Here is a 22,810-nt window from a genome sequence, read left to right on the forward strand (position 1 = left end):
AAGTCAGGAGTTCGAGACCAGCCGAGACCAGCCTGGCCAACATGGTGAAAGCCTGTCTCTACTAAAAATACAAAAATTAGCCAGGTGTGGTGGCATACGCCTGTAATCCCAGCTACTTGGGAGGCTAAGGCAGGAGAATCACTTGAACCCAGGAGGTTCAGGTTGCAGTGAGCCAAGACTGCACCATTGCACTCCACCCTGGGCAACAAGAGTGAAACTCTGTCTCAAAAAATAAAAATAAAAAATAAAAGTGTAGGGAGATGGTGGGCTACTGACAAAGACTGTGGGAGCAGGGAGAAGGAGACAACACCATGACCCTCACAAGTCTTCTGCTGTCTGTTGGACTCCCTTAGCCTGACTGCGTCACTGTGGGTCTCCTTCCCAGAACTTGCTGTGTCCCTCGGCAGAAGCTTCCTGTTTTTGAGGGCACTGCTATCGCCTAGTGGCAGGTGGGGGGGTTCAGCCAGTTTGGTTTCTGGGATTCCAAGGTGCTGACTCTGGTTTCATTAGAGCTGGATCCTAAAAGCAGAATGTTGAATAGGTCTTTGTAATGATCGCCAAACATATTACAGGGACAGAGAGCAAAGAACTTCTGTTCTGAAAAACACAACCAGCTGACCAAGCCTATACCTGGAGCACCAGTAAAACAGAGGCACCATAAAAGAAGGGCAGGGAGAGATTTAAAGAAAGCACTTCATAAAGGGATAATTCTCAAGATAAACATCAGAATTCTTTGGCCCTTTGTTGGTTTCCTACAACTGCTAACAGCAAAGTACCGCAGAGAAGATGCTGAGAAGTCTGTAATCAAGGGGCCAGCAGGGCCATGCTGGCTTTGAAATTTGCAGAGAAGAATCCTTCCTTTCCTCCCCCAGCTCCTGGTGTTTTGCTGGCAACCTTTGGCATTTCCTTGGCTTTCGGCTGCAGCACTTCAGTATCTCCTCTGCCTCTGTCATCATCATGTGATGTTCTCTCCCATGTCTCTAGGTCTCCTCCTTCTTACAAGGATGCCACTCACACTGGATTAGGGGCCCACCCTGCTGTAGTATGACCTCGTCCTAATTTAATTATATCTGTGGCAATCCTACCTTCAAATGAGGTTGCATTCTGAAGAGCCAGGGGTTAGGACTTTAACATGTCTTTTTGAAGGACACAATTCAACCCCTAACACCCTTCTCACATTTATATTGAATTCTGCTGTCTCTTCTTTGGAGTGACACACAGGGGAGGTAGCAGTGGAGGACATCCTCTTCATGACTTAGGGCTTCTCGAGGTCTTGGGTCACCCTGGGACTTCACAGATATGATAACATAATGGCTCAATGTTACTCAAGGGACCAAGGGACACACCTTGTCCCCTTCCTTCCTTGCGAACTTACTGACCACCACCCACCATCCTCTTTCCTCTGAGGAAAGGGGCAGCTGTCTATTTGCTCAGAGCCCTCCCATCTCTTCCAGGGTTTTGCTCTCTCAGTTCTTCCCTCAGTAGGTTTCAAACTCTTTTTTCTCATCCACATTTTTTTTTTTTTTTTGAGACAGGATCTCACTCTGTCACCCAGGCTGGAGTACAGTGGTGTGGTCTCAGCTCACTGCAACCTCGACCACCCAGGCTCAGGTGGGTTTCTCACCTCAGCCTCGTAAGTAGCTGGGACTACACGGGCATGCCACCATGCCCAGCTAATTTTTCTATTTTCAGTAGAGATGGGGTTTTCCCATTTTGCCCAGGCTGATCTCAAACTCCTGGGCTCAAATGATCCTCCCACCTCGGCCTCCCAAACACAAATTATTCTTCTTTCTTTTTTTTTTTTCTTTTTTTTTTTTTTTTTTTTGTGAGATGGCATTTTGCTCTTATTCCCAGGCTGGAGTGCAATGGTGCAATCTCAGCTCACCGCAACCTCCACCTCCTGGGTTCAAGTGATTCTCCTGCCTCAGCCTCCCAAGTAGCTGGGGGCGGTTACAGGTATGCACTACCACACCTGGCTAATTTTATATTTTGGGTTTCACCATGTTGGTCAGGCTGGTCTCAAACTCCCGACCTCAGGTGATCTGCCCATCTTGGCCTCCCAAAGTGCTGGGATTACAGACGTGAGCCACAGTGCCCGGCCTCTTTTCTTTTTTACTTGCCCATCAAGTTTCCAACAAGCATGAATTCTTATATAGATTCCCCAAATACAAAACACATTTTTCTTAAGTATAAATACATTTTATACACTCATATTTGAAATATTTATTCACCTTAATTGTCATGAGGAGAAAAAAGTTACTTTGATTTGGAATAATATACAACTGAGTTTGGCTCCATGCAGATTTATCATAAGCCATGAAGCACAAGTGTCAGAGCCCTTCATTTGCAGAGGCCCCTTCGAGGCCTGGGAAAGGTCTTAGCACTGTGTCCCTGTGGTCAAGTGTTTTTGTAACATTTGGGCCAGGTGTGGTGGCTCACGCCTGTAATCCCAATACTTTCAGAGGCCAAGGCAAGTGGATCACTTGAGACCGGGAGTTTGAGACCAGCCTGGCCAACATGGCGAAACCCCGTCTCTACTAAAAATACAAAAAAATTAGCGGGCAGGCGCCTGTAATCCCAGCTACTCAGGAGGCTGAGGCAGGATAATTGCTTGAACCCGGGAGGCTGAGGTTGCAGTGAGCCGAGATTGTACCACTGCACTCCAGCCTGGGTGACAGAGCGAGACTCTGTCAAAAAAAGAAAGAGCAAGAAAGAAAGAAAGAGAGAGAGAAAAGAAAAGAGAGAGAGAAAAGAAAAGAGAGAGAGAAAAGAAAAGAGAGAGAGAAAGAAAAAGAAAGAAAGAAAGAAAGAAAGAAAGAAAGAAAGAAAAAAGAAAGAAAGAAAGAAAGAAAGAAAGAAAGAAAGAAAGAAAGAAAGAAAGAGGGAAGGAAGGAAGGAAGGAAGGAAGGAAGGAAGGAAGGAAGGAAGGAAGGAAGGAAGGAAGGAATTTCAGGAAACTACCTTGACTGTGATTTGTTCAAGCCACTGTCTCGTCTCGTGCCTTCTCTGTCCATCACACTTCCCCTTGTGTCAGGCGGTATTTGAGTGGCCAGACCTAGGGGGAAATTAAACTGTGGGTACTTTCAGTTCAGGCTTAACGGGATCTATTTATGTGGTTCACAGTCACTTCTATGGATAGCCAAATTACTGCTAACAATTCCAGGTAAGAATGAGCTTTCTGCCCACGCTGCCAACTAACCCAAGGCTGTGACACAAAGGGTCATGGTCAGAAGCTGCACTGCGATTGGAACACGTCCTACAGGTGTGCAGGCAATGGGGAAGCAGCATATGGACCTGGAAACTCATCTGTAAAAAATTCTTCCAGTCACCAGACAGGAAAATAAAAGTTCAAGTGGAGAACCAGTCTTCATCAATGTCTAAGCAAAGTGGGGTTCTTCCTTGTAAGGGATGCTTTTCATGATGAAACACAGGCAATGGTACATTTTGTTTTCTTTTGGGATGAAAATGGTGTGAAAAACATCCATCATAATTCCCATATTTGTAGACACAAGCCAAAGGCAGAGGTAATAAACAGGGAGTATGTCTGAATAGGAAGTCACATAATTTACACATTTCAACAGTCACACACGCAAAACCCAGTCAACAATTCTAAAACAAAGACTGCACTTCAGTTATCTCTATAAAAGATTATATTACAAAATCATTGTCATATGATTAAATGTATACAGCCAATAAATGTAGTAAAAAAATTATAGAAATGGGCTGGGCATGATGGCTCACATCTGTAATCCTAGCACTTTGCGAGGCCAAGGCAGGTGGACCACCTGAGGTCAGGAGTTTGAGACCAGCCTGGCCAACATGATGAAACCCCATCTCTACTAAAAATACAAAAATTAGCCAGGTATGGTGGCGGGCACCTGTAATCACAGCGCTTTGGGAGCCTGAGGCGGGTGGATCACCTGAGGTCAGGAGTTCAGATCAGTCTGGCCAACATGGCGAAACCCCATCTCTACTAAAAATACAAAAATAAATGAGGATGGTGGCTGGTGCCTGTAATCCCAGCTACTCGGGAAGCTGAGGCAAGAGAATTGCTTGAACCCAAGAGGCGGAGATTGCAATGAGTCGAGATCACATCATTGCACTCCAGCCTAGGCAACAAGAGTGAAACTCTGTCTCAAAAAAAATAAATAAATAAATTATAGAAATGATCCAGGCAATTAACACAACTACTGAGTTTAAAAATTATGTTTACGGTGGCTCACGCCTGTAATCCCAATACTTTGGGAGGCCGAGGTGGGCGGATCATGAGGTCAGGAGATAGAGACTATCCTGGCTAACACGGTGAAACCTCGTCTCTACTAAAAATACAAAAATTAGCTGGGCGTGGTGGCAGGCGCCTGTAGTCCCAGCTACTTGGGAGGCTGAGGCAGGAGAATGGCATGAACCTGGGAGGCGGAGCTTGCAGTGAGCTGAGATCGTGCCACTGCACTCCAGCCTCGGCAACAGAGCGAGACTCTGTCTCAAAAAAAAAAAAAAAAATATATATATATATATATATATATATATATATACATATATATATATATATATATATATATACATATATATATATATATATATATATACATATATATATATATATGTTTAGAGCTTTTATCAGCTCTTCTAAATGTACAAATTGTTATTTACTTTATCATTTGAAATAAATATTTGCTGTATACCTAATTTTTGTTGGGAGACAATCCTCCATGGATCTCTCATGTTTCTGCACATCTTGTGAGCAGGGGCACTGACCACTTTTGTTCCAGAGTATCTTTTTAGGAACGTTTGCATAGTAAACAACTTTGGAAGACAGAGATTGTGTCTCCGTCCAGGACGGAGGGAGGAGTTGCCTGCTGAGTAGTACAATAATGTCTCCCTCTTGGGCAGTTTGGGCAAGTTAGCTGCAGTCCCTTTAAAAACTGGGGTTTCCTAAGCTTGAGGTTCCTCTGCTGTGATACAAACCTACTGTGTGTGCAACATTCACCTGGGTGCAGCCCTGTGTCACTGCATGGGACTTGGGGACAAAAGGAACTGAGGCAAATATGAAGCTCATGTGGTTTGCTGTACTGTAATAAGGTAACCAGCTAAAGTAATAAACTGCATCCTGGTAAAAACAGATTGAGAGCTGCTTGCTTCCCTATGTCTCTATCTCTGACCCAGGGGTCTCATGTCTTCCACCAGCATCTATGAAACTTTGAGAGGCTATTTAGCTTGTGAGTAGAGCAAAATCTCAGATCCTTCACAGTTCTTGGCAGTTTTGCATTTGTACTTTGAAATTCCTTTCCTTGAAGAGGAACCCCCAAATTGTAAAGGCTTCAAGCCCCACAAACCTGGATCCACTCTAAGTTTATAGATGATGCTTTTTGATATCAGTTGCCATATTCTCTAGATTTACTTTGACTTCCAATATTGGGAGATACACTGAACTCAGCATTCTCTAGCTGCTCCTATCTGTTGCCTTCCCCCATAACTAGTATGTAGTACAGTTCTCAACTACAGCACCATCAAACACTTGATCAGACATAAGGCACGGCCCAAGTGATTTGTTACTGATCACTAAAGTAACATTTGTCAATTATCTTCTTTTTAATAGATTGGGGTGATTCAAGTTTATCTCTATAATGTCATTATACTTGTAAGGATGCATTCATATATTTGTTAGAACACTTTTAGCTCCAATAATGAAAAAGCCTAACTCAAATGCTTATCTAGGAAGAGAATTTATTATCTTGCATGGTAAGAATGTCCCTAGATGGGAGTCTTCATGGTTGATTAATTCAGTGACTTCACAACTACATTAAAATTTGAGGGCTTTTTATCTTTTTACTCTACTGTTTACAATCTATCAACTAGCTCTCCTCAAGATTGCAAATGGCAACAGCATCTGTAATGGTTACACCCTTCCACACAAAGATTTTGAGGCAAAAAAAAAAAAAAAAAAAAAAGGTAGGGGGTGGTGACTCTCTCTCCCTTTGGTTATTTTTCTTTGTTTTTGTTTTTTGGTTTTTTTGAAACAGGGTCTCACTCTATTGCCCAGGCTGGAGTGCACTGGCACAATCACGGCTCACTGCAGCCTCATCCACCTGGGCTCAAGTGATCCTTCCACCTCAGTCTCCCAAGTAGCTGGGACCACAGATGCATGCCACCATGCCTGGCTAATTTTTCAATTATTTGTAGAGACAAGGTCTCACTATGTTGCCCAGACTGGTCTCAAACTCTTGGCCTCAAGGAATCCTCCTGCCTCGGCCTCCCAAAGTGCTGGGATTACAGACGTGAGCCCCTGTGCCCAGGATGGTAGTTTTAAAATTATTATTATTATTACTTTGAGATGGGGTCTTACCTGTTATCCAGGCTGTAGTGCAGTAGTGTAAACATGGCTCACTGTGGCCTCAGGCTCCCAGGCTCAGGTGATTCTCCTGCTTCAGCCTCCAGAGCTGGGAGTACAGGTGTATGTAGCTGGGAGTACCAGTGTAGAATCACACTCAGCCAATTTTTTTTTTTATTTTTTGTAGAGACAGAGTCTCACTATGTTGCCCAGGTTGGTCTCAAGCACTTGTGCTCAAGTGAGCCTCCTGTCTTGGCCTTACAAAATGGTCATTTTTAAAGAGCTAACAACATTTTATCAGAAGTCTCTAGTCTCCTAAAAATTCCCTTCATGTCTCACTGACCAGAGTGTGGTCATATGCCATTTCCTAAAACACACTCTGAAGAATAGAATCAGAATGATTGACTTAGAAAATCAACATTCAACTTCCAGTTCTGATGCTTGAGCAAGCTCTGGCCGAAACACTTGATTTCACAGAGCAATGTGGGTATCTGAACAAAAGTCATGGTTCCGTTAGCATGGAAAAGAATGAGGAAGTGGTTGTTGCATGGATAACCAACAGTGATTGCTGTAGTTGCTCACTGGCATTCTGATGTGCTTTCTTGAGGAAGAACAAAGGGATTAAGGTATAATTAGAGCAATAGGAATGGCACATAATGCGGTATGTCTCTATGGGAATGTGTGATGAAAATGGCTAAAATGCATCTCGGCTGGAACCAGATTAAGACCTGCTTGCTTCTCTGTATCTCTGGTCTTCACTTTGTGTGTGTTACTCAGTCCAGTGCAATCTCACTCCCACCCTCATTGCAATGAATGCTTTAAATATGGACAGTCCTCTTTGCATGGTAGAAATTTCAGTTACCACAGCTTAGTTAAATAACACCAGTTCCCCAGCATTTCAGATTTCAGTTACCATGGTATATTAACTATGAGTAATTGCAGGAAGTACAAAATTCACAGCTGGCTCTTTAGTTCACAGATCCTACATAAATAATCAACACATACATCATAATCAGTGATCAGTGATGTCTGTTGTGGACACTTTGAAGAATAGGATGAACTCCCATCGAAATTTTTGGTTTGGATTTCAAGACTGATGACACCACACACACACACCAAGAAGGTGTATGTGTTCTTTACATTGGTTTGTTATTTCTGGGAAGAATAGGGCAGCCCTCCCAAGCTGGTTTGAAAATGGCTTGAACAGAGGAAGGGAAACTGGCTGGGGGTATTTATTGTGCTCTGGGGAGTGGACTAGGATGAGGGTTCTACACGTAAGCAGGGACTTGCATGGTTTGAATCTGTCACCAAAGGAGGGAGCACACAGGCTTTCTTATCAGCTTGCCCAGATGTGGGGCAGAAGGTGAAGAGGGTGAGGTGAGACTTCAGCAGTCAGACATCAAAAAATGGAGTTAGGCTGGGCATAGTGGCTCATGCCTGTAATCCCAGCACTTTGGGAGGCCGAAGCAGGCAGATCACAAGGTCAAGAGCTCAAGACCAGCCTGGCTAACATAGTGAAATCCTGTCTCTACTAAAAATACAAAAAATTAGCTGAGCGTGGTGGCGGTCACCTGTAATTCCGGCTACTTGGGAGGCTGAGGCAGGAGAATCGCTTGAACCCAGGAGGTGGAGGTTGTAGTGAGTGGAGATCGCGCCACCACACTCCAGCCTGGGAGACAGTGGGAGACTCCATCTCAAAAAAAAAAAAAAAAAAAAAATGGAGTTAGATTCTTTACTACAACACCACTTGTATCAAAATCTCTTGGTGACTGATTTCTGTGTAAGTCATTCGGTTCATACACAGACAGCAAAGCATGTAGCAGTGATGTCTCCTTGTCTTTCAGTGGTAAGCCCATGTGACATTTCACAAAAATAGGCAATCAAAAGAAGAAACTGGCCAACAAAGATCAAAGTGCAGCAGCAAAGAAACAAAATGTGCCACACGGCAGCCATGGATGGAGATGCTGGTGGGGGGCTGTGTACTGTGGTCTGTGCACTAGCCCATGGCAGACAGGATTGTACTCCATTCCTAAGAAGGACAGAAACTGGAGAACCCAGGCTAGCCCATCCTAGAAGACTTTTTTGGAGTTGTGCTGAAGGGAAGAGAAAGTTCTTTAAAGGAAGCTCCAGGGCAGAAGGAAAGGAAAGAGAGAATGAGGCAGAAAAAATAGTTGAGGAACTAATGGCTGAACATTTCCCAACTTTGGTGAAAGACTATTTTCAGATTCAAGAAGCACAGTAAAACTCAAAGCAGAATTGGAAATAAAAAAACAAAAATGGTATCCCTTGGCACATCATACTCAAACTGCTAAAAAACAAAGAGAAAGAAAATTTTGAAAGCAGCCAGAGAAAAAGAACACACTGCATACACAGAACAACGTTTTCAGTGTCACTGTTTTCTCATGAAAAACAATATAGGCCAGAAGACAGCAGAACATCTTTAAAATGCTGAAAGAAAAAGTCAACTCAGAAATGCTTTTCCTGGCTGGGCATGGTGGCTCACTCCTGTAATCCCAGCACTTTTGAAGGCTGAGGTGGGCGGATTGCTTGAGCTCAGGAGTTTGAGTCCACCCTGAGCAACACAGTGAGACCCCATCTCTACAAAACTACAAAGATTAGCCAAGCATGGTGGTGTGTGCCTGTAATCCCAGCTACTTGGGAGACTGAGGTGGGAAGATCACTTGACCCGGGAGGCGGAGATTGCAGTGAGCCAAGATCACACACTGCACTCCTGCCTGGGTGACAGAGCAAGACCCTGTCCTGAAAATAAATAAATAAACAAATAAATATATAAATAAACAAACAAATAGAAATGCTTTTCCAGGGAAAGCGTTCTTCCAGAATGAAAATGAAATAAAGCTGTTTTCCGATAAAAGAAAACAGATTTTGTTATCAGCAGACCTACACTATAAGAAGTGCTAAAAAAAAGTTCTTCGGAGAAAAGGGAAATGAAACCAGATGGAAGAACAGAGCTACGGGCTGGAATAAAGAGAATGGTAAATTTGTAGGTAATACAAAATGTATTTTTCTTTTTAACGTCTTTAAAATACATCAAACTGTTTAAGGCAAAAACGGTTGTATTGTGGGGTTCGTAACATATGTAGATGTAACATACACAAAAGCCACAGCATGAAGCATGAGGGGGTAGACTCATACAGTTACAAGCGTCCTGCATGTTACCGGCAGTGCTGCAATATAAACTCGGAAAGACTCAAGAGTTCAGGATGCAGACTGTAATCCCTAGAGCAGCAGGTCTCCATGTGTGGTCTAGGATGACCCAGAGTCCCTCAGATCCTTTCAGGGGGTCTGTGAGTTCAAAATTATTTTCATAACAATAAAAAAAGAAACAAAAAGTGATAATGCTGGAAGTGACACCTGAATCTACTGTAAGTGGAGTAATTAAAGGAAATAGCTGACTGTGGGAAAGGTGATTTTGCTGCCACTCGGAAGGCTGTAGATGTGCGATCAGGAATTCTGTAACAGCGAGCTCGTCGCTGTCACAAGGAGGAAAGTGGCTGTGATGAAAAGGACAAAGGTGGCCCTGAGGAAGTGACACGGGCAAAAAACCCAACATTAAAGAAACTCTCAGAGCTATTTCATGACATGAAAGCTCAAAGGATGAAAAGTTAGAGGCCGGGCGCAGTGGTTCATGCCTGTAATCTCAGCACTTTGGGAGGCAGAGGTGGACAGATCACTTGAGGTCAGGAGCTTGAGACCAGCCTAGCCAACATGGTGAAACCCTGTCTCTACTAAAAATACAAAAATTACCTGGGGGTGGTGGCACATCCCTGTAATCCCATCTACTCAGGAGGCTGAGGTGGGAGAATCGCTTGAACCCGAGAAGCAGAGGTTGCAGTGAGCCGAGATCGTGCCACTGCACTTCAGCCTGGGCGACAGAGCGAAACTCCATCTCAAAAAAAAGAAAGAAAAATTAGAAGCTGATCCAAACAGAATGGAGTATGACAATTCAGCAAGGCATAAAAAAGATGTTAACTCCTTATAGTAAGTTATATAGGCTGGATGCGATGGCTCGTGCCTGTAATCCCAACACTTTGAGAGGCGGAGGCAGGTGGATGGCTTGAGCTCAGGAGTTCGAGACCAGCCTGGGCAACATGATGAAACCCTGTCTCTACTAAAAACACAAAAATTAGCTAGGTGTGGTGGTGCGTTCCTGTAATCCCAACTACTTGGGGGACTGAGGTGGAAGGATTGCTCGAGCCTGGGAGGTCGAGGCTACGGTGAGCTGAGATCACACCACCGCACTCCAGCCTGGGAAACAGAGTGAGACCCTGTCTCAAACAAAATAAAGAAAGAAAGAATTAAGTTATATGGCAAGAAGAAGACAAGCACTGTTCAAACAATTATTTATAGTTTTTTTTATTATAATAGAGACAAAGTCTCACTTTTTTGCCCAGGCTGGTCTTGAACTCCTGAGCTCAAGTGCTCCTCCCACCTCAGCCTCCCAAAGTGCTAGGATTACAGGTATGAGCCACCATGCATGGCCCAAACTATTCCTGATAAATATTAAAAAAAAAAAAAAAAACACTTAATTCTCAATGTTTCTGGCATTTTAAATTACAGTGTCCTAAATAAATACTAACTTTACAATTTTTTCTTCATGTTTTTATACACGTATAGCAATAGTTGGAGTGTTCTCAATGTTTTGACAAAAATTTTAAAGGCCATGAAATAATAATAATAATTTTCCCATTGGTTATTAAGATCACTTTGTACTATTCAAGCTTAAACAATGATTTTTATGGTGTCTGACTACCTTGCAAATCTGTGACTGCCTGTACTTATTTTATGTGACCATTCTGTGACATGGGGCTCCTTTGATCATTCCTGCCTTTGTGAAACACAATTGTGCCCGGTTTTTCCATGACCCCACTATCTCCAGTATCCCCTCCCTCCCATCCCAGGTTTCTTTCCAGCTTCTCTTCTCTTGCTTATCTTTTGGATGTTGGTGATCCTGGAGCTCTGTTCTTGACCTTTTGTTTCTTATTCTACATACTCTTCTGGTTCTGGCCATTGTTATACTTGAAACTTCTCCCCTGTATTAGCCCGTGTTCATGCTGCTGATACAGACATAATTAAGACTGGGTAATTTATAAAGAAAAAGAGGTTTAGTGGACTCACAGTTCAACGTGGCTGGGGAGGCCTCACAATCATGGCGGAAGGCAAAAGGCACGTCTTACATGGCACTGGGCAAAAGGGAAAAATGAGAGCCAAGTGAAAGGGGAAACCCATTATAAATCCATCAGATCTCGTGAGACTTATTTACTACCATGAGAACAGTGTGGGGGAAACCACCCATATGATTCAATTATCTCCCACTGGGTCCTTCCCGCAACACGTGGGAATTATGGGAGCTACAATACAAGATGAGAATTGGGTGGGGATACAGCCAAACCACATCATCCACCTCAGGTGGTGATGATGTTGTTAAAGTGAAGACAGTGAAAAAAGGAAACTTTGCCAAATGATAAGAGGGAGGTTTGTTTTTGGGAAAAGGCAGGATATGGGGTGTCTAGGTATAAGACAGAGCCCAAGGAGCCAACGAAGTTTATGGATAAACTATGAAATGTTCTATATGGATGTCTATGAAAATGGATATCTATGGATATAGATAGCTATAAAAATTTCATTAATTCATTCACTTCACCAATATTTACTAACTTGTACCATTTGTCAGGCACAGTTCCAGGTGCTGGAGCACTGTGGACTGATACTTTGTGCAGTACAATTTGATACTTTGCAAGAGAAAGAGACCACATTCACATAACTGTTATTACAGTATATATCTTCATAGTAATTCTACAGTTGGCTCTTCAACAATGTGATTGGTAGGAGTGCCGACAGCATGCAGTCAAAAATTTGTGTATAATTTTGACTCCCCCAAATCTTAACTACTAATAGTCTACTGTTGACCAGAAGCCTTACTGATAACATAAACAGTCAATTAAGACATATTTTGTATGCTATACACATTACTGCATTCTAATAAGAAGATTATATTGTAAGTTACAAAATATGTAAGTTAGAGAAAAGAACATGTTATTAAGAAAATCATAAGGAAGAGAAAATACATTTACTATTCACTAAGTGGAAGTGGATCACCATAAAGGTTTTCATCCTTGTGATCTTCACATTGAGTAGCTGAGGAGGAGGAGGAGGAAGAGGAGGGGTTGGTCTTACTGTCTCAGGGGTGGCAGAGGCGGATGAAAATCTGCATATAAACAAACCCATACAGTTCAAACCCATGTTGTTCTAGGGTGAACTGAATTTTATTATTAGTTATTGTTAAACTCTTACTGTGCCTAATTTTTAAATTAAACTTTGTCATAGGTATGTATGTATAGAAAAAAACATAGTATATAGAGGGCTCTATACTCTCTGAGGTTTCAGGCATCCACAGTGGGTCTTGGGACATATTCCCAGGGGATTAGGGGCACTATCATAATTGATTTAAAATAGTGAATATGCACTTACCTGTCCTCCAGAAACACTGCCCAACCTCTGTCATTCAGTTCATTAATTATTCTAGTGGCAGAAACTACAGATCTACCTTATGGGGAAGATATTTTATTTTGGGCAAGAAGGTCTTCAGCTCCACAAGCCATGCCACATGCATCTGCCTATTAGGACAGGCAGTGCTATTAATCAGAATGGACCAAATTAAAAATCTTGAGATTACCTTTGCAGATGCGTCTTGCTTTGTAAAATCACAGTATTCCTGAAAAGCCATGCATAAATCAGTCTCTTTAATTCCTTAAACTTATATAGTGCCTTATGTTTGCAGCAGACTGCAGAGATTGTTAGTTGTTTTTTTCCTAACAATGCTAGAGGAAAGGAGGAGTCACTACTCTCATTCTCATAGAACAGAAGAGAAACCCACAGCTAGGAAATGTTCTGCGGCGGAGCACAGTGGCTCATGCCTGTAATCACAGCACTTTGGAAGGCTGAGGTGGGAGGATCATTTGAGGCCAGTTCAGGGTCTCACACTGTTGACTAGCCTGGTTAACAAACCAAAACCCCAACTGTACAAAAAATTTTAAAATTAGCCAGGCGTGATGGCACGTGCCTGTGGTCTCAGCGGCTCAGGAGGCTAAGGAAGGAGAATCACTTGGGCCCAGGAGATCCAGGCTGCCGTAAGCTGTGATCGCACCACTGCACTCCAGCCTGGGCAACAGAGCAAGGCTGTCTCAAAAGCAAAACAAAACAAAATGAAAGAAAAAGAAAGAAGGAAAGAAAGAAAGTAAATTCCGTGATGGTAAGTGATGGATCTGTGTTTCAAATAATATAGAGGGATCATATTTTACATATTCTCAGAATTCATATTATAAAGATCCCTACAGTGATTGCACAGTTAAGAATGCTCTCATAGACGTAAACCTCCAATCTACACTGTGGGCAACGCTAGATTTTTACAAATCAGGTTTGCTGTGTAACATACGCGTGTACTGTGCATTACTAAACCTAGTTCTAAATACAGTACAGCTGAAATTTGGTGGGTAACGTGATCATTCGGCAAATGTTGCCAGCCCCTATCATATTCAGAACCCTGTGTTCTGAGGTGCTCAAGTTCAAGCTGAGGAATTTGCTAAACAAATCTCTGGCAAGGAATCAGCAGTGATTTTCTGTAACCTTAAATCCTTCCAAATAGAAATGGCAAAACATACGATACGAGTCCATAATTCCTAAAGTTTCAATCTCCTCGCACTGTTTGAGTTTTAACTCGCTTATTCCCCCAAAGGAGTATGCCATTTACTTAATTTAAAAATTAAACAGCATAAAAACTTCTGAACTCTCAGTGAGACAGCAATCAGAGTTAAAAATAACTGATTTCGCGCGTTTCCGTGGAAAATGGGAGACAGATGTGATGGAGAGAGACCGAGCAGTGCCACGGCCCGGTAGAGGGTGCGGGAGCTTGCACCCACCGGTGTTTGTGCGAGAGCGCGGGTGTAGACGCGAACGCAGCGCAGGCGGCCGGGCGGCGCGGCCTGAGGTCGGGGCCTTCCCAGCGTTCCAGCTACACCGAGCGCGCGGGGGCGAAAACATGTGCATGGTGTTTGGGGACTGTGCACATGGGAGTGTTTTCACTGTCAACCAGGGTTCTTTTTCTTATTTTGAACCCATTTTCATGATGCACTGGAATGCTGAAGTTTAGAATTGCCTACGGAGAATTTTAAGACTAAAACCACACTAAGTTTCTTGTGTTAACCATAAATGCGGGTCAGAGTGAAAGCCGAGTAGGGAGGAGTGAAAAGGGAGAAAAGGGAAGAGGTAAGAGGAAGAAAAGATGAAAGAGCCGGCGGAAGAGAGAGGGAAGCGGGGGCCGGCAGGCGAGCAGAGGCAGGAAAAGAGCAGCGCCGGTCGCGGGAAAGCTCCGCGCGCAGCAGCCAACCGAGGCCCGGGCGCGCGGTCCTCCCGCCGGCAGGGGGCGCCCACACTCCCGCCTCCGGCCCCTCGCGGCCCGCCGCCCCGCCCGCGCCTGCGCTTCCTGCCCCTCCTCGTCCGGGATGCTGCTGCCGCTACTGCGGAGTAGCTGCTTCCCTTCCTCCTCTCCCGGCGGCGGCAGCGGCGGAGGCGGAGGAGGAGGAGGAGGGGACCCGGGCGCAGAGAGCCGGCCGGCGGCGCAGTTGCAGCGCGGAGCCCACGGGCCGCCGGGGCCGCTCGAGCGAGCGGAAACCGAGCCCGGGGCCGACCCCCCGCGCGCGGCGGAGGCCGAGGGGGCTCCGGGGCCCGGGGCGCGCAGCCGGGGGGCGAGCGGCGGCGGGCGGCGGGCCGAGCGGGAGCCGCATGCCTGCATGGATCCGGGCGCCGCGCTGCAGAGGCGGGCCGGGGGCGGCGGCGGTCTGGGCACGGGCTCCCCGGCGCTGTCGGGCGGCCAGGGCCGCCGGAGGAAGCAGCCCCCCAGGCCGGCCGACTTCAAGTTGCAGGTCATCATCATCGGCTCCCGCGGCGTGGGCAAGACCAGCCTGATGGAGCGCTTCACCGACGACACCTTCTGCGAGGCCTGCAAGTCTACCGTGGGTAAGGGCGCCACGGCGACCCTGGGCCGGGCCTCCTGGCGCCCGGGCCGGTGCCCTTCGCCCCGTGGGCTTCGAGTCTCATCGAGCCTGGGAGTTTTTCGGGGATGGGCCTGTCGGTGAAACTAGGGGCGGGGGTCTCCGTGGAGCGCCCTGCATCCCAATCCCAAAGCCTGGCAGAGGTTTTCGTGCCGTCTCCGTGCAGACCTGCCCTTGGCCCCCGGCCCTGCTTCAGAGGTCCTGGCAGCCCCCGGGGCCTGTGGGGGCGGCTCTCCACGGAAACTTCGGCCCTTTGCATACTCGCCCAAGAAAAAGCTGGGTTCAAGTGGGGCGCAGGCAGGCAGGGGAGTGAACACCGAAGGCCGCTCTCGCCCGGGCCGCCCCGGCCCGCCAAGGCCAGCGCGCGCCGTCTACTGCGGGTGTGATCCCTGCGCAACCAGGGCAGTTTTATTTTGAACGCATTTTCAAGAAATGAAGAAGTTTAAAGTCACCTATGGAGAATGTTAAAACTAAAACGACAGTAAGTTTCTCGTGCTAGCCGTACGTACGGGGCAGAGGAACTTCAGCTGTATTTATCCATGACCTCAAACAACCCGGTGACTGGCAGGCGTGGGGTTGATTCCTCCGGTACCGCTCTTTTCGGTGAAGGACAGGAGTGAAGTAAATACAGGAACTCTCCAGGGTCAAGGAGGAGAATAGCTGCGGATCTGAAATGGAAACTGCAGGGGAAATTTTTTTAATGAAGTCATGCTTAGAGGACTTGACATTGAGATTTGTAAGTTGGATGTGGGTAGCAGTTGTTTCTACCGAAAACCCCTTAAAAGATGTCCAAACTAGGAGAACCCCATTCTTTAAAATAAAGGGCAGTCACTTCCGTGATAGGAAGTGAGAGATTTCCCCAGGGGCGGTCCAAGAAACTGAGTAGTCAGGAGATTTGATAGACAGAATTAAAAGCATAATTTCATGTAATTCTATTTATTAATAGTGTTATAACCAGTCATAGTTCCAAGGCTGTCAGTACGATTTTGAGATGACTTGGTTTGAAAATTGTCATGTAACAAAACAGTACTACATTTAAAGTGTCTTATTGGAAAATTAAACCTCCAGTTTTTATATTGTCTTTTTTGGTTTGTTTTCAAGAACTTACTTCCCTTCATGCTTTTTTGGAATAGATCATTTTGGAAATATTTGTGGTGTCTGTACCATATGTTTTTAAAATGTTGTCGTTGGGGACATTATATTAAAATGAGTAGCATAACTATACCTGTTTCAAATATCCAGTCTTGGATTATACAGAGTACAGGGAGTTGTTAAACCATCAAATGAGGGTTAGGCTGTTATTTTAGTACCTGACATAAATAAAGTAGGGTTAAATTCAATTCAGAATTGTCAATATTTTATGGCTCCGTACCTCAGTATATAAAAATGAGGGATAATAGAGTTGCACTGTGTGATGAAGAGAAATCAGGTACCCATAGGTGGGTAACTGAGGGCTTGAGTGGATGGAGGGTGAGATGGATGAGCAAAGGTGTGCTTTAGAATGTAGGAGAGAGGAAGAAGGATTTTCTAAGCCTGGCAGCAGTGGAGCAGCCCCCCACCTCTGGGGAGGGTTCCTTAGGGGACTTGGGAATGGGTGCTGCGAGACCTTGACCGCCATGCTAAGGAGAGTGGACCCTATCGTATGGGCACCTAGAACCAAAAGACTCCTTAATAAGGCATTGGCACGAAAACAGTGAAACTAGTTTGGCAGAGTTGCATAGGATGTTTGGGAATAAGGAAGAAACCAGGAGGCAAGGAGACCAAGCAGTTTGTTTCTGTGTCCCTTAACAAACATGCACTTACCCGAGCACATACTCCCTACTCTGAGTGTGGTTGAATTTCTATCTTGCTCATTTTTGTTTGCTTCACATGTAGCCTATAATACTTAGAGTACTGGAGTACTTTAGTACTCAGTGCGTGCTTCTAATTGTGGGATGTTCAGAGAACGATCATGGCCCCTGGCCTGCTGCAGAGCGTGAGAAAGCCAACCAGCTCCACTTCAGTTTCTGCTTCAGAGTTGCTTTTCCCCTCCACTCATCAGATCGTTTGTTGAGCACCTACTGTGTGTTGGGTGTTATGCTACCCAGTGGGGATTCAGTGGTAAACAGGACATGGGCTCTGTCCAGAAGTGGATCGGAGCTTCTGGGAGCTGCATGACCGCTTGTCAGGGCAGTGACAGATGTGTATGGGTATTTGGGAGCACAGTGAAAGCGCCTCCAGTCGAGGCTAGGGATGAGGCCTGGTCAGAGAAGGCTTCCCCGTCATTGGAATGTTTGAAGATAAGTTTGTTCCTCTAGTTCCTTTAGAAAAATGCAAATTAAATATGGTACTGGGTGTGGTGTAGAATTGTGGTTGCCTTACCTGAACGGTTACCATTTGAGCAGTTAGCTCACGGGGTTCTTCCCAGGCTGGTTTTTCTAGTTTCATCTGCATGTAGCGCAGTGAATTCCATATAGAGCAAGAGTCTCTTCCACAGTAGGAGTTTTTCCCTACCCTGTCAGGGCTTATGGATGTGTGCTGCTCATGACAGCAGTCTGGGAAAGATCGTGAGCCTCACAGCATGGCCCAGGGAAGAGTCCCTGAGTGTGCCTGGACCAAGATGGGTCACTAAAGTGGTAGTATTGTGTAATTCCGAGGCTAGGAGAGTGTTTCCATTAAGAGCGTTTTTATTTTTATTTATTTATTTTTGAGACAGAGTCTTGCTGTGTCTCCCAGGCTGGAGCACAGTGGTACAATCATGGCTCACTGCAGCCTCGACCTGCCAGGCTCACACAATCTTCCTGCCGCAGCCTCCTGAGTAGCTGGGACTGCAGGTGCATGCCACCAAGCCCTTTTTTGATTTTTAGTAGAGACGAAGTCTTGCTATGTTGTCCAGGCTGGTCTCAAACTCCTAGCCTCAAGCACTTGGCCTCCCAAAGTGCTCAGATTACAGGCGTAAGCCACTGCTCCTGACCAGTAAGTGCCCTTTTAAAGTAAATGGGATTCACTTGAACTTTCTATAAAAGATCTGTAGGGGAAGTCCTTAGGGATTTGAGATGATGAACTATTATGTAAAATTATAAATGAGCAAAATGTTGATTTTTTTTGTATTGTTAATCAAATCAGAAACTTGTTTAAAAGATACACAAAATTCACAAGGGTATGAAAAACTTAGAGGTTGTATTTACTAATTGGTCTATTTAATGGAAATTGTCTAATGGAATTGTCTCATATTTTCAAATGGGATTTTGTTTTCATGGAATTTAATTAGTCTGATTATAATTTACAAGTTCTTTTAAAAAGTACAGGAGCAGCTTTTCAAAGTTTGAGAAACAGAAAAAAGTAATTGACTAAAGAAATTTACAACTAACGTGCCTGGTCCACTGTTTTTCTCATAGCAGTGCCTGTATCACAAGCATACTTATCCACCATGAATCTGTGTGTGCTTTTGCAAGTTGACGTTATTATTTCCTGAGTGAAGCTGTAGTAACCATTTCTTTTTTTTTTTTTTTTTTTTTTTTTTTTGAGACGGAGTCTTGCTCTGTCGCCCAGGCTGGAGTGCAGTGGCGCAATCTCGGCTCACTGCAAGCTTTGCCTCCCGGGTTCACGCCATTCTCCTGCCTCAGCCTCTCCGAGTAGCTGGGACTACAGGCGCCCACCACCACGCCCGGCTAATTTTTTGTATTTTTTAGTAGAGACGGGGTTTCACCGTGGTCTCAATCTCCTGACCTCGGGATCCGCCCGCCTCGGCCTCCCAAAGTGCTGGGATTACAAGCGTGAGCCACCGCGCCCGGCCTGTAGAAACCATTTCTATCTAGTAATGCCGAATTCTTGATCTTGGTTCCTTCTGTTTGACTCTCACTAGTTTTAGCATAAACAGGTAAATGTGCTTTTTTAAAAGTATATTTCAAAAAACAACTCCATAAAATTACATATCTGTCAATCTTTGTTTTATTTCTATGTTACTGTTGGAAGCTAGCTGTTAATTTTGTTTGGGTTGAAATGGTTTTACCTGTTAAAAACCTACCCCCACCCTTGCTCCAACAGCATTGCATGCTGGGAAAAACACTAGAGTAAGAATAAGAAATGTGGGTTCTTGCTCCAGGCTCTGCCACTAACTAGTTTGTGACTTTGGATAAGTAATGTAGTTGTCTGTGCCTATAAACAGAAGTAGTAGTAGTAGTAATCACTGCTATATGGTGAGCACTTACTACACCAGCAGAAGGCCTCATCACGGCCCTGAAAGTTATCCCCATTTTACAGATGAGGACGCGAAGTCTCAGAGAGGTAGAAATTTACCTGCTGCGGCACAGCTGCTCATCAAGTGGTCAGGGCCAGGGCTGCAAGTGAATTCTTTTTAACTATCTTTCTGTCTGTTCCTTAGCTTACTTTCAGGTTTAGATTGACTTTGCTTTGTTGAAAATACTAATGGCTCACACACGTAAAGGTCAGACGTGATGAAGTCCTTTCCTCGTTTCAGAATTTGGTCCTTGTTACAGCCCTGTGAAGATAGTGACATAATTATCCTATGGTATTAGTGAAACTGATTTTCTTTAAGTGTGTCCCTGTCATTACTTGGCACTTGCCTTTTGGATATTAAAATAATGCTACAAGAACTGCTTTTTAATCTATATATTCCATCATTCGAATTCAAATGTCTTAAGCCTTTTATATACCAAAATAGGTATATTTAAATACAAGAGAAGTCAAAGAAATGCAATCTGGACCAGAATTCTGATTTTTCTGGGTAGTAAAGTTTCCTTCAGAATGCTGGAGGCCAGCATAGGATTGCCAGTTCTTTATTTTGCCAAGTAAGAACATTAAAAAAAAAAGAAAAAGAAAAAAAAGACTTAAAAAAATTAGGAAAGATAAGATGCCACAGTTTAACAGTTTTTTATTTTATTTTTTATTATTTGAGACAGAGTCTCACCCTGTCACCCAGGCTGGAGTGCAGAGGTGCGATCCCTGCTCACTGCAAACCTCCGCCTCCCAGGTTCAAGTATTTCTTTTGCCTCAGCCTCCCAGGTAACTGGGGTTACAGGCACTCACCACCACGCCTGGCTAATTTTTGTATTTTTAGTAGAGACAGGGTTTCACCATGTTGGCCAGGCTGGTCTCGAAATCCTGACCTTGTGATCCACCCTCCTCAGCCTCTCAAAGAGCTAGGATTACAGGTGTGAGCCATCACCCCCAGCCAAAAGTTCTTTAAATTTATCTTCATTTTTCTCATTGTGCGGCAGTACTCTAAACTTCACAGCCTGGCCCCCTTAAAGGATGGCAGCCCTTCGGTGAAGCCCTTTAACTCCGCTGCAGGCCTCAGTCCTGCGTGCTCTCTGCCTGACTCCCCTGTAGCCTGTGTTGACATGGGGGTGCACTCAGGATGCCCACTGGTGGGGCCTCGGCCTGAGACTGTGTACAGTGGGGAAGTAGGGTAGTGCGAGTGACTCCGCTTCTTTGGACCTGCGGTTGAGCTGGCAACAGAATGGAGGGGTCCGAGAAATGGGTGAGTGTGAATCCCCTGCAGAAATGCTCTCTGGGGGTCTGCCCTTGAATGTTAGGCGGCATGACAGGTCAAATGCAGTCCACCAGGGTCTTCACCTGGAAATTGACTGCTTGTACTTTATTCTGGAAACTTAGGGCAGAGATTTTTGTTAGAAAACCCAGAATGAGCATCTCATACCGGATTTAAATGCTTAACTGTGTATTTTATTTCGCTATACTGTATTTGTACACAGTTTTCTAAGCCATGACCGATCTGCCCGTGTTTCACTTAAGAGAGAATTAAGGAAAATCATCCAGAATTCTCACTCCAAAAGCCCAAGCTCTGCAGCCCTGCAGTGTGGTTTCGCTCCATCTGGAGAGAACCTCACACAGACTCCCCTGCCAAAATGATGTAACACGATGACTCAGGGATGTGAGCATGAGAGGAACCAACATTTAGTTCTTATACCCACATATGCTGTGTGTTGTGTGATTAGGTTTATTTAATGAACTTAATGCAAGCTGAGAGGCTTGACAAAACGTCCCCTTTTGTGGACTAAAGTAGCTATCTTTCAGAGAAAGCATGCAGATTTAGTTGGTGTTAGGTTGTTTATGTTGAATAAAAATCTATTTAAAGACCTGGCTGAAGTGCATTCAGCCTTTCTCTCACTGTCTGCACTTACACTAAAGAAGAAAGATTTTATTATGCATGACAGAGATCCAGATTCTTAGAGATTGCCTCTTTCCCTCTGGTCTGTGGAATCTGCCAGAAGCCATCTGTTAATGGATCTTGGAACTGGCTGTAGAAGGCAGAGTAGGTTCCTTTGAGAACTGATAGGTCCAAATTATTCTCTATCCTTGGGTGCCAGATACATTGTTCCAAATAAGCATTAGTTTGAATTTGTAAAGAAAACAGCTTTGTACAGTAGTCATTCTACAAATAGTTTTAAGAAGCATTTTCTATTTATGTAAGACGCCATCCTGCTCGACCTTCCCCTGGGCACAAAGCTCACACCTGGTTTACCCTTTTCAGAGAGGAGGTGAGTCACGGAGGTAGCCATAATAAGTGTTAGAAAAGAGTGCCTTCTGCTTCAGCTGAGGAAAACATTTATCGTCCTCCTTTTGTCCTTTAATTCACATCTTTGACATTTGGGAAGTATTTGGAAAGCCAAAACTACAGACCAAAAATTGTGCCATTAATTGAGTGTGATTGTTAAAAAAAAAAAAAAAAAAAAAAAAAAAAAAACTTTCGAAACTGGGAAGCACAGCACAAGCTGAACAGAGCACTGGATTCCATAGAAAATATTTTCCCTCCAACTCTGACAAACTCCACCCTTTGGTTTTTGGTGCCTAGTTAACAAAACAACCTGCAATTCCAACTCCATGTCAGCACTTGGGCAAAGGAATGGGCCCCTATAAATGAGGAGCTTTGTGTTTTTCACGTGCCTCCTCTCACCTCTTCAAGCCATGTGTGTGGTAGGACCTCAGCACACTTGTCGATTGGGTAAAGAATCACACGCCTGCAGTCAAATTTTCACTTTTAATTTTTTACTTAAAAAACAGCAGCCTGGGCTACATGGCAAAACCCCATCTCCACAAAAAAAATACAAAAATTAGCCTAGTGTGGTGGTGCACACCTGTGGTCCCAGCTGCTTGGGAGGCTGAGGCGGGAGGATCACTTGAGCCAGGAAGATCTAGGCTGCAGTGAGCAGTGATCGTGCCACTGTACTCCAGCCTGGGGGACAGAGTGAGACCTTGTCTCAAAAAAGAAAAACACTCCACCTTCTCCTTGGCCACCACTATCTTCCCAAGCCATGGTGTTTGTGGAAAGAGATTTTGGAGGCAGGCATACAGTCCTGCATATAAGTTTCAGCTCCACGACAGGCTGCCAGCTGTGCTTAGGCAAGCAACTTACCTCAGTGTCTTCACTCATAAGAAGAAAAACAAAGCG

At 44.6% G+C, this 22,810-nt stretch overlaps 1 protein-coding gene and 2 long non-coding RNA genes across 4 annotated transcripts in view; 1 reads left to right on the forward strand and 2 right to left on the reverse strand.

Annotated features, from left to right (window-relative positions):
* Positions 1-269: 269 nt before the first annotated feature.
* LOC129460378 (uncharacterized) lies at positions 270-11,525 on the reverse strand. Of its 2 annotated transcripts, none has more exons than XR_008650214.2 (3): positions 11,468-11,525; positions 2,962-3,055; positions 270-519 (listed from the first exon to the last, which is right to left on the reverse strand). It is a non-coding gene; the product is annotated as an uncharacterized lncRNA (long non-coding RNA). The 2 variants fall into 2 exon arrangements; XR_008650215.2 differs by lacking the exon at positions 270-519 and adding an exon at positions 1,170-1,289.
* Positions 11,526-14,833: 3,308 nt separating this feature from the next.
* RAB12 (RAB12, member RAS oncogene family) overlaps positions 14,834-22,810 on the forward strand; it is a 30,125-nt gene continuing 22,148 nt past the window's right edge. The window contains exon 1 of the mRNA XM_055238119.2: positions 14,834-15,364. Within this exon, the coding sequence (XP_055094094.1) occupies positions 14,851-15,364 (514 nt within the window). The 5' untranslated portion in view covers positions 14,834-14,850. The remainder of the gene's footprint in view (positions 15,365-22,810) is intronic.
* The window catches only part of LOC134733332 (uncharacterized), a 112,832-nt gene continuing 105,796 nt past the window's right edge, over positions 15,775-22,810 (reverse strand). The window contains exon 2 of the long non-coding RNA XR_010116812.1: positions 15,775-22,114. This is a non-coding gene — a long non-coding RNA (uncharacterized lncRNA). The remainder of the gene's footprint in view (positions 22,115-22,810) is intronic.

Source organism: Symphalangus syndactylus, chromosome 1, assembly GCF_028878055.3.
Source record: "Symphalangus syndactylus isolate Jambi chromosome 1, NHGRI_mSymSyn1-v2.1_pri, whole genome shotgun sequence".
NCBI lineage: Eukaryota > Metazoa > Chordata > Mammalia > Primates > Hylobatidae > Symphalangus > Symphalangus syndactylus.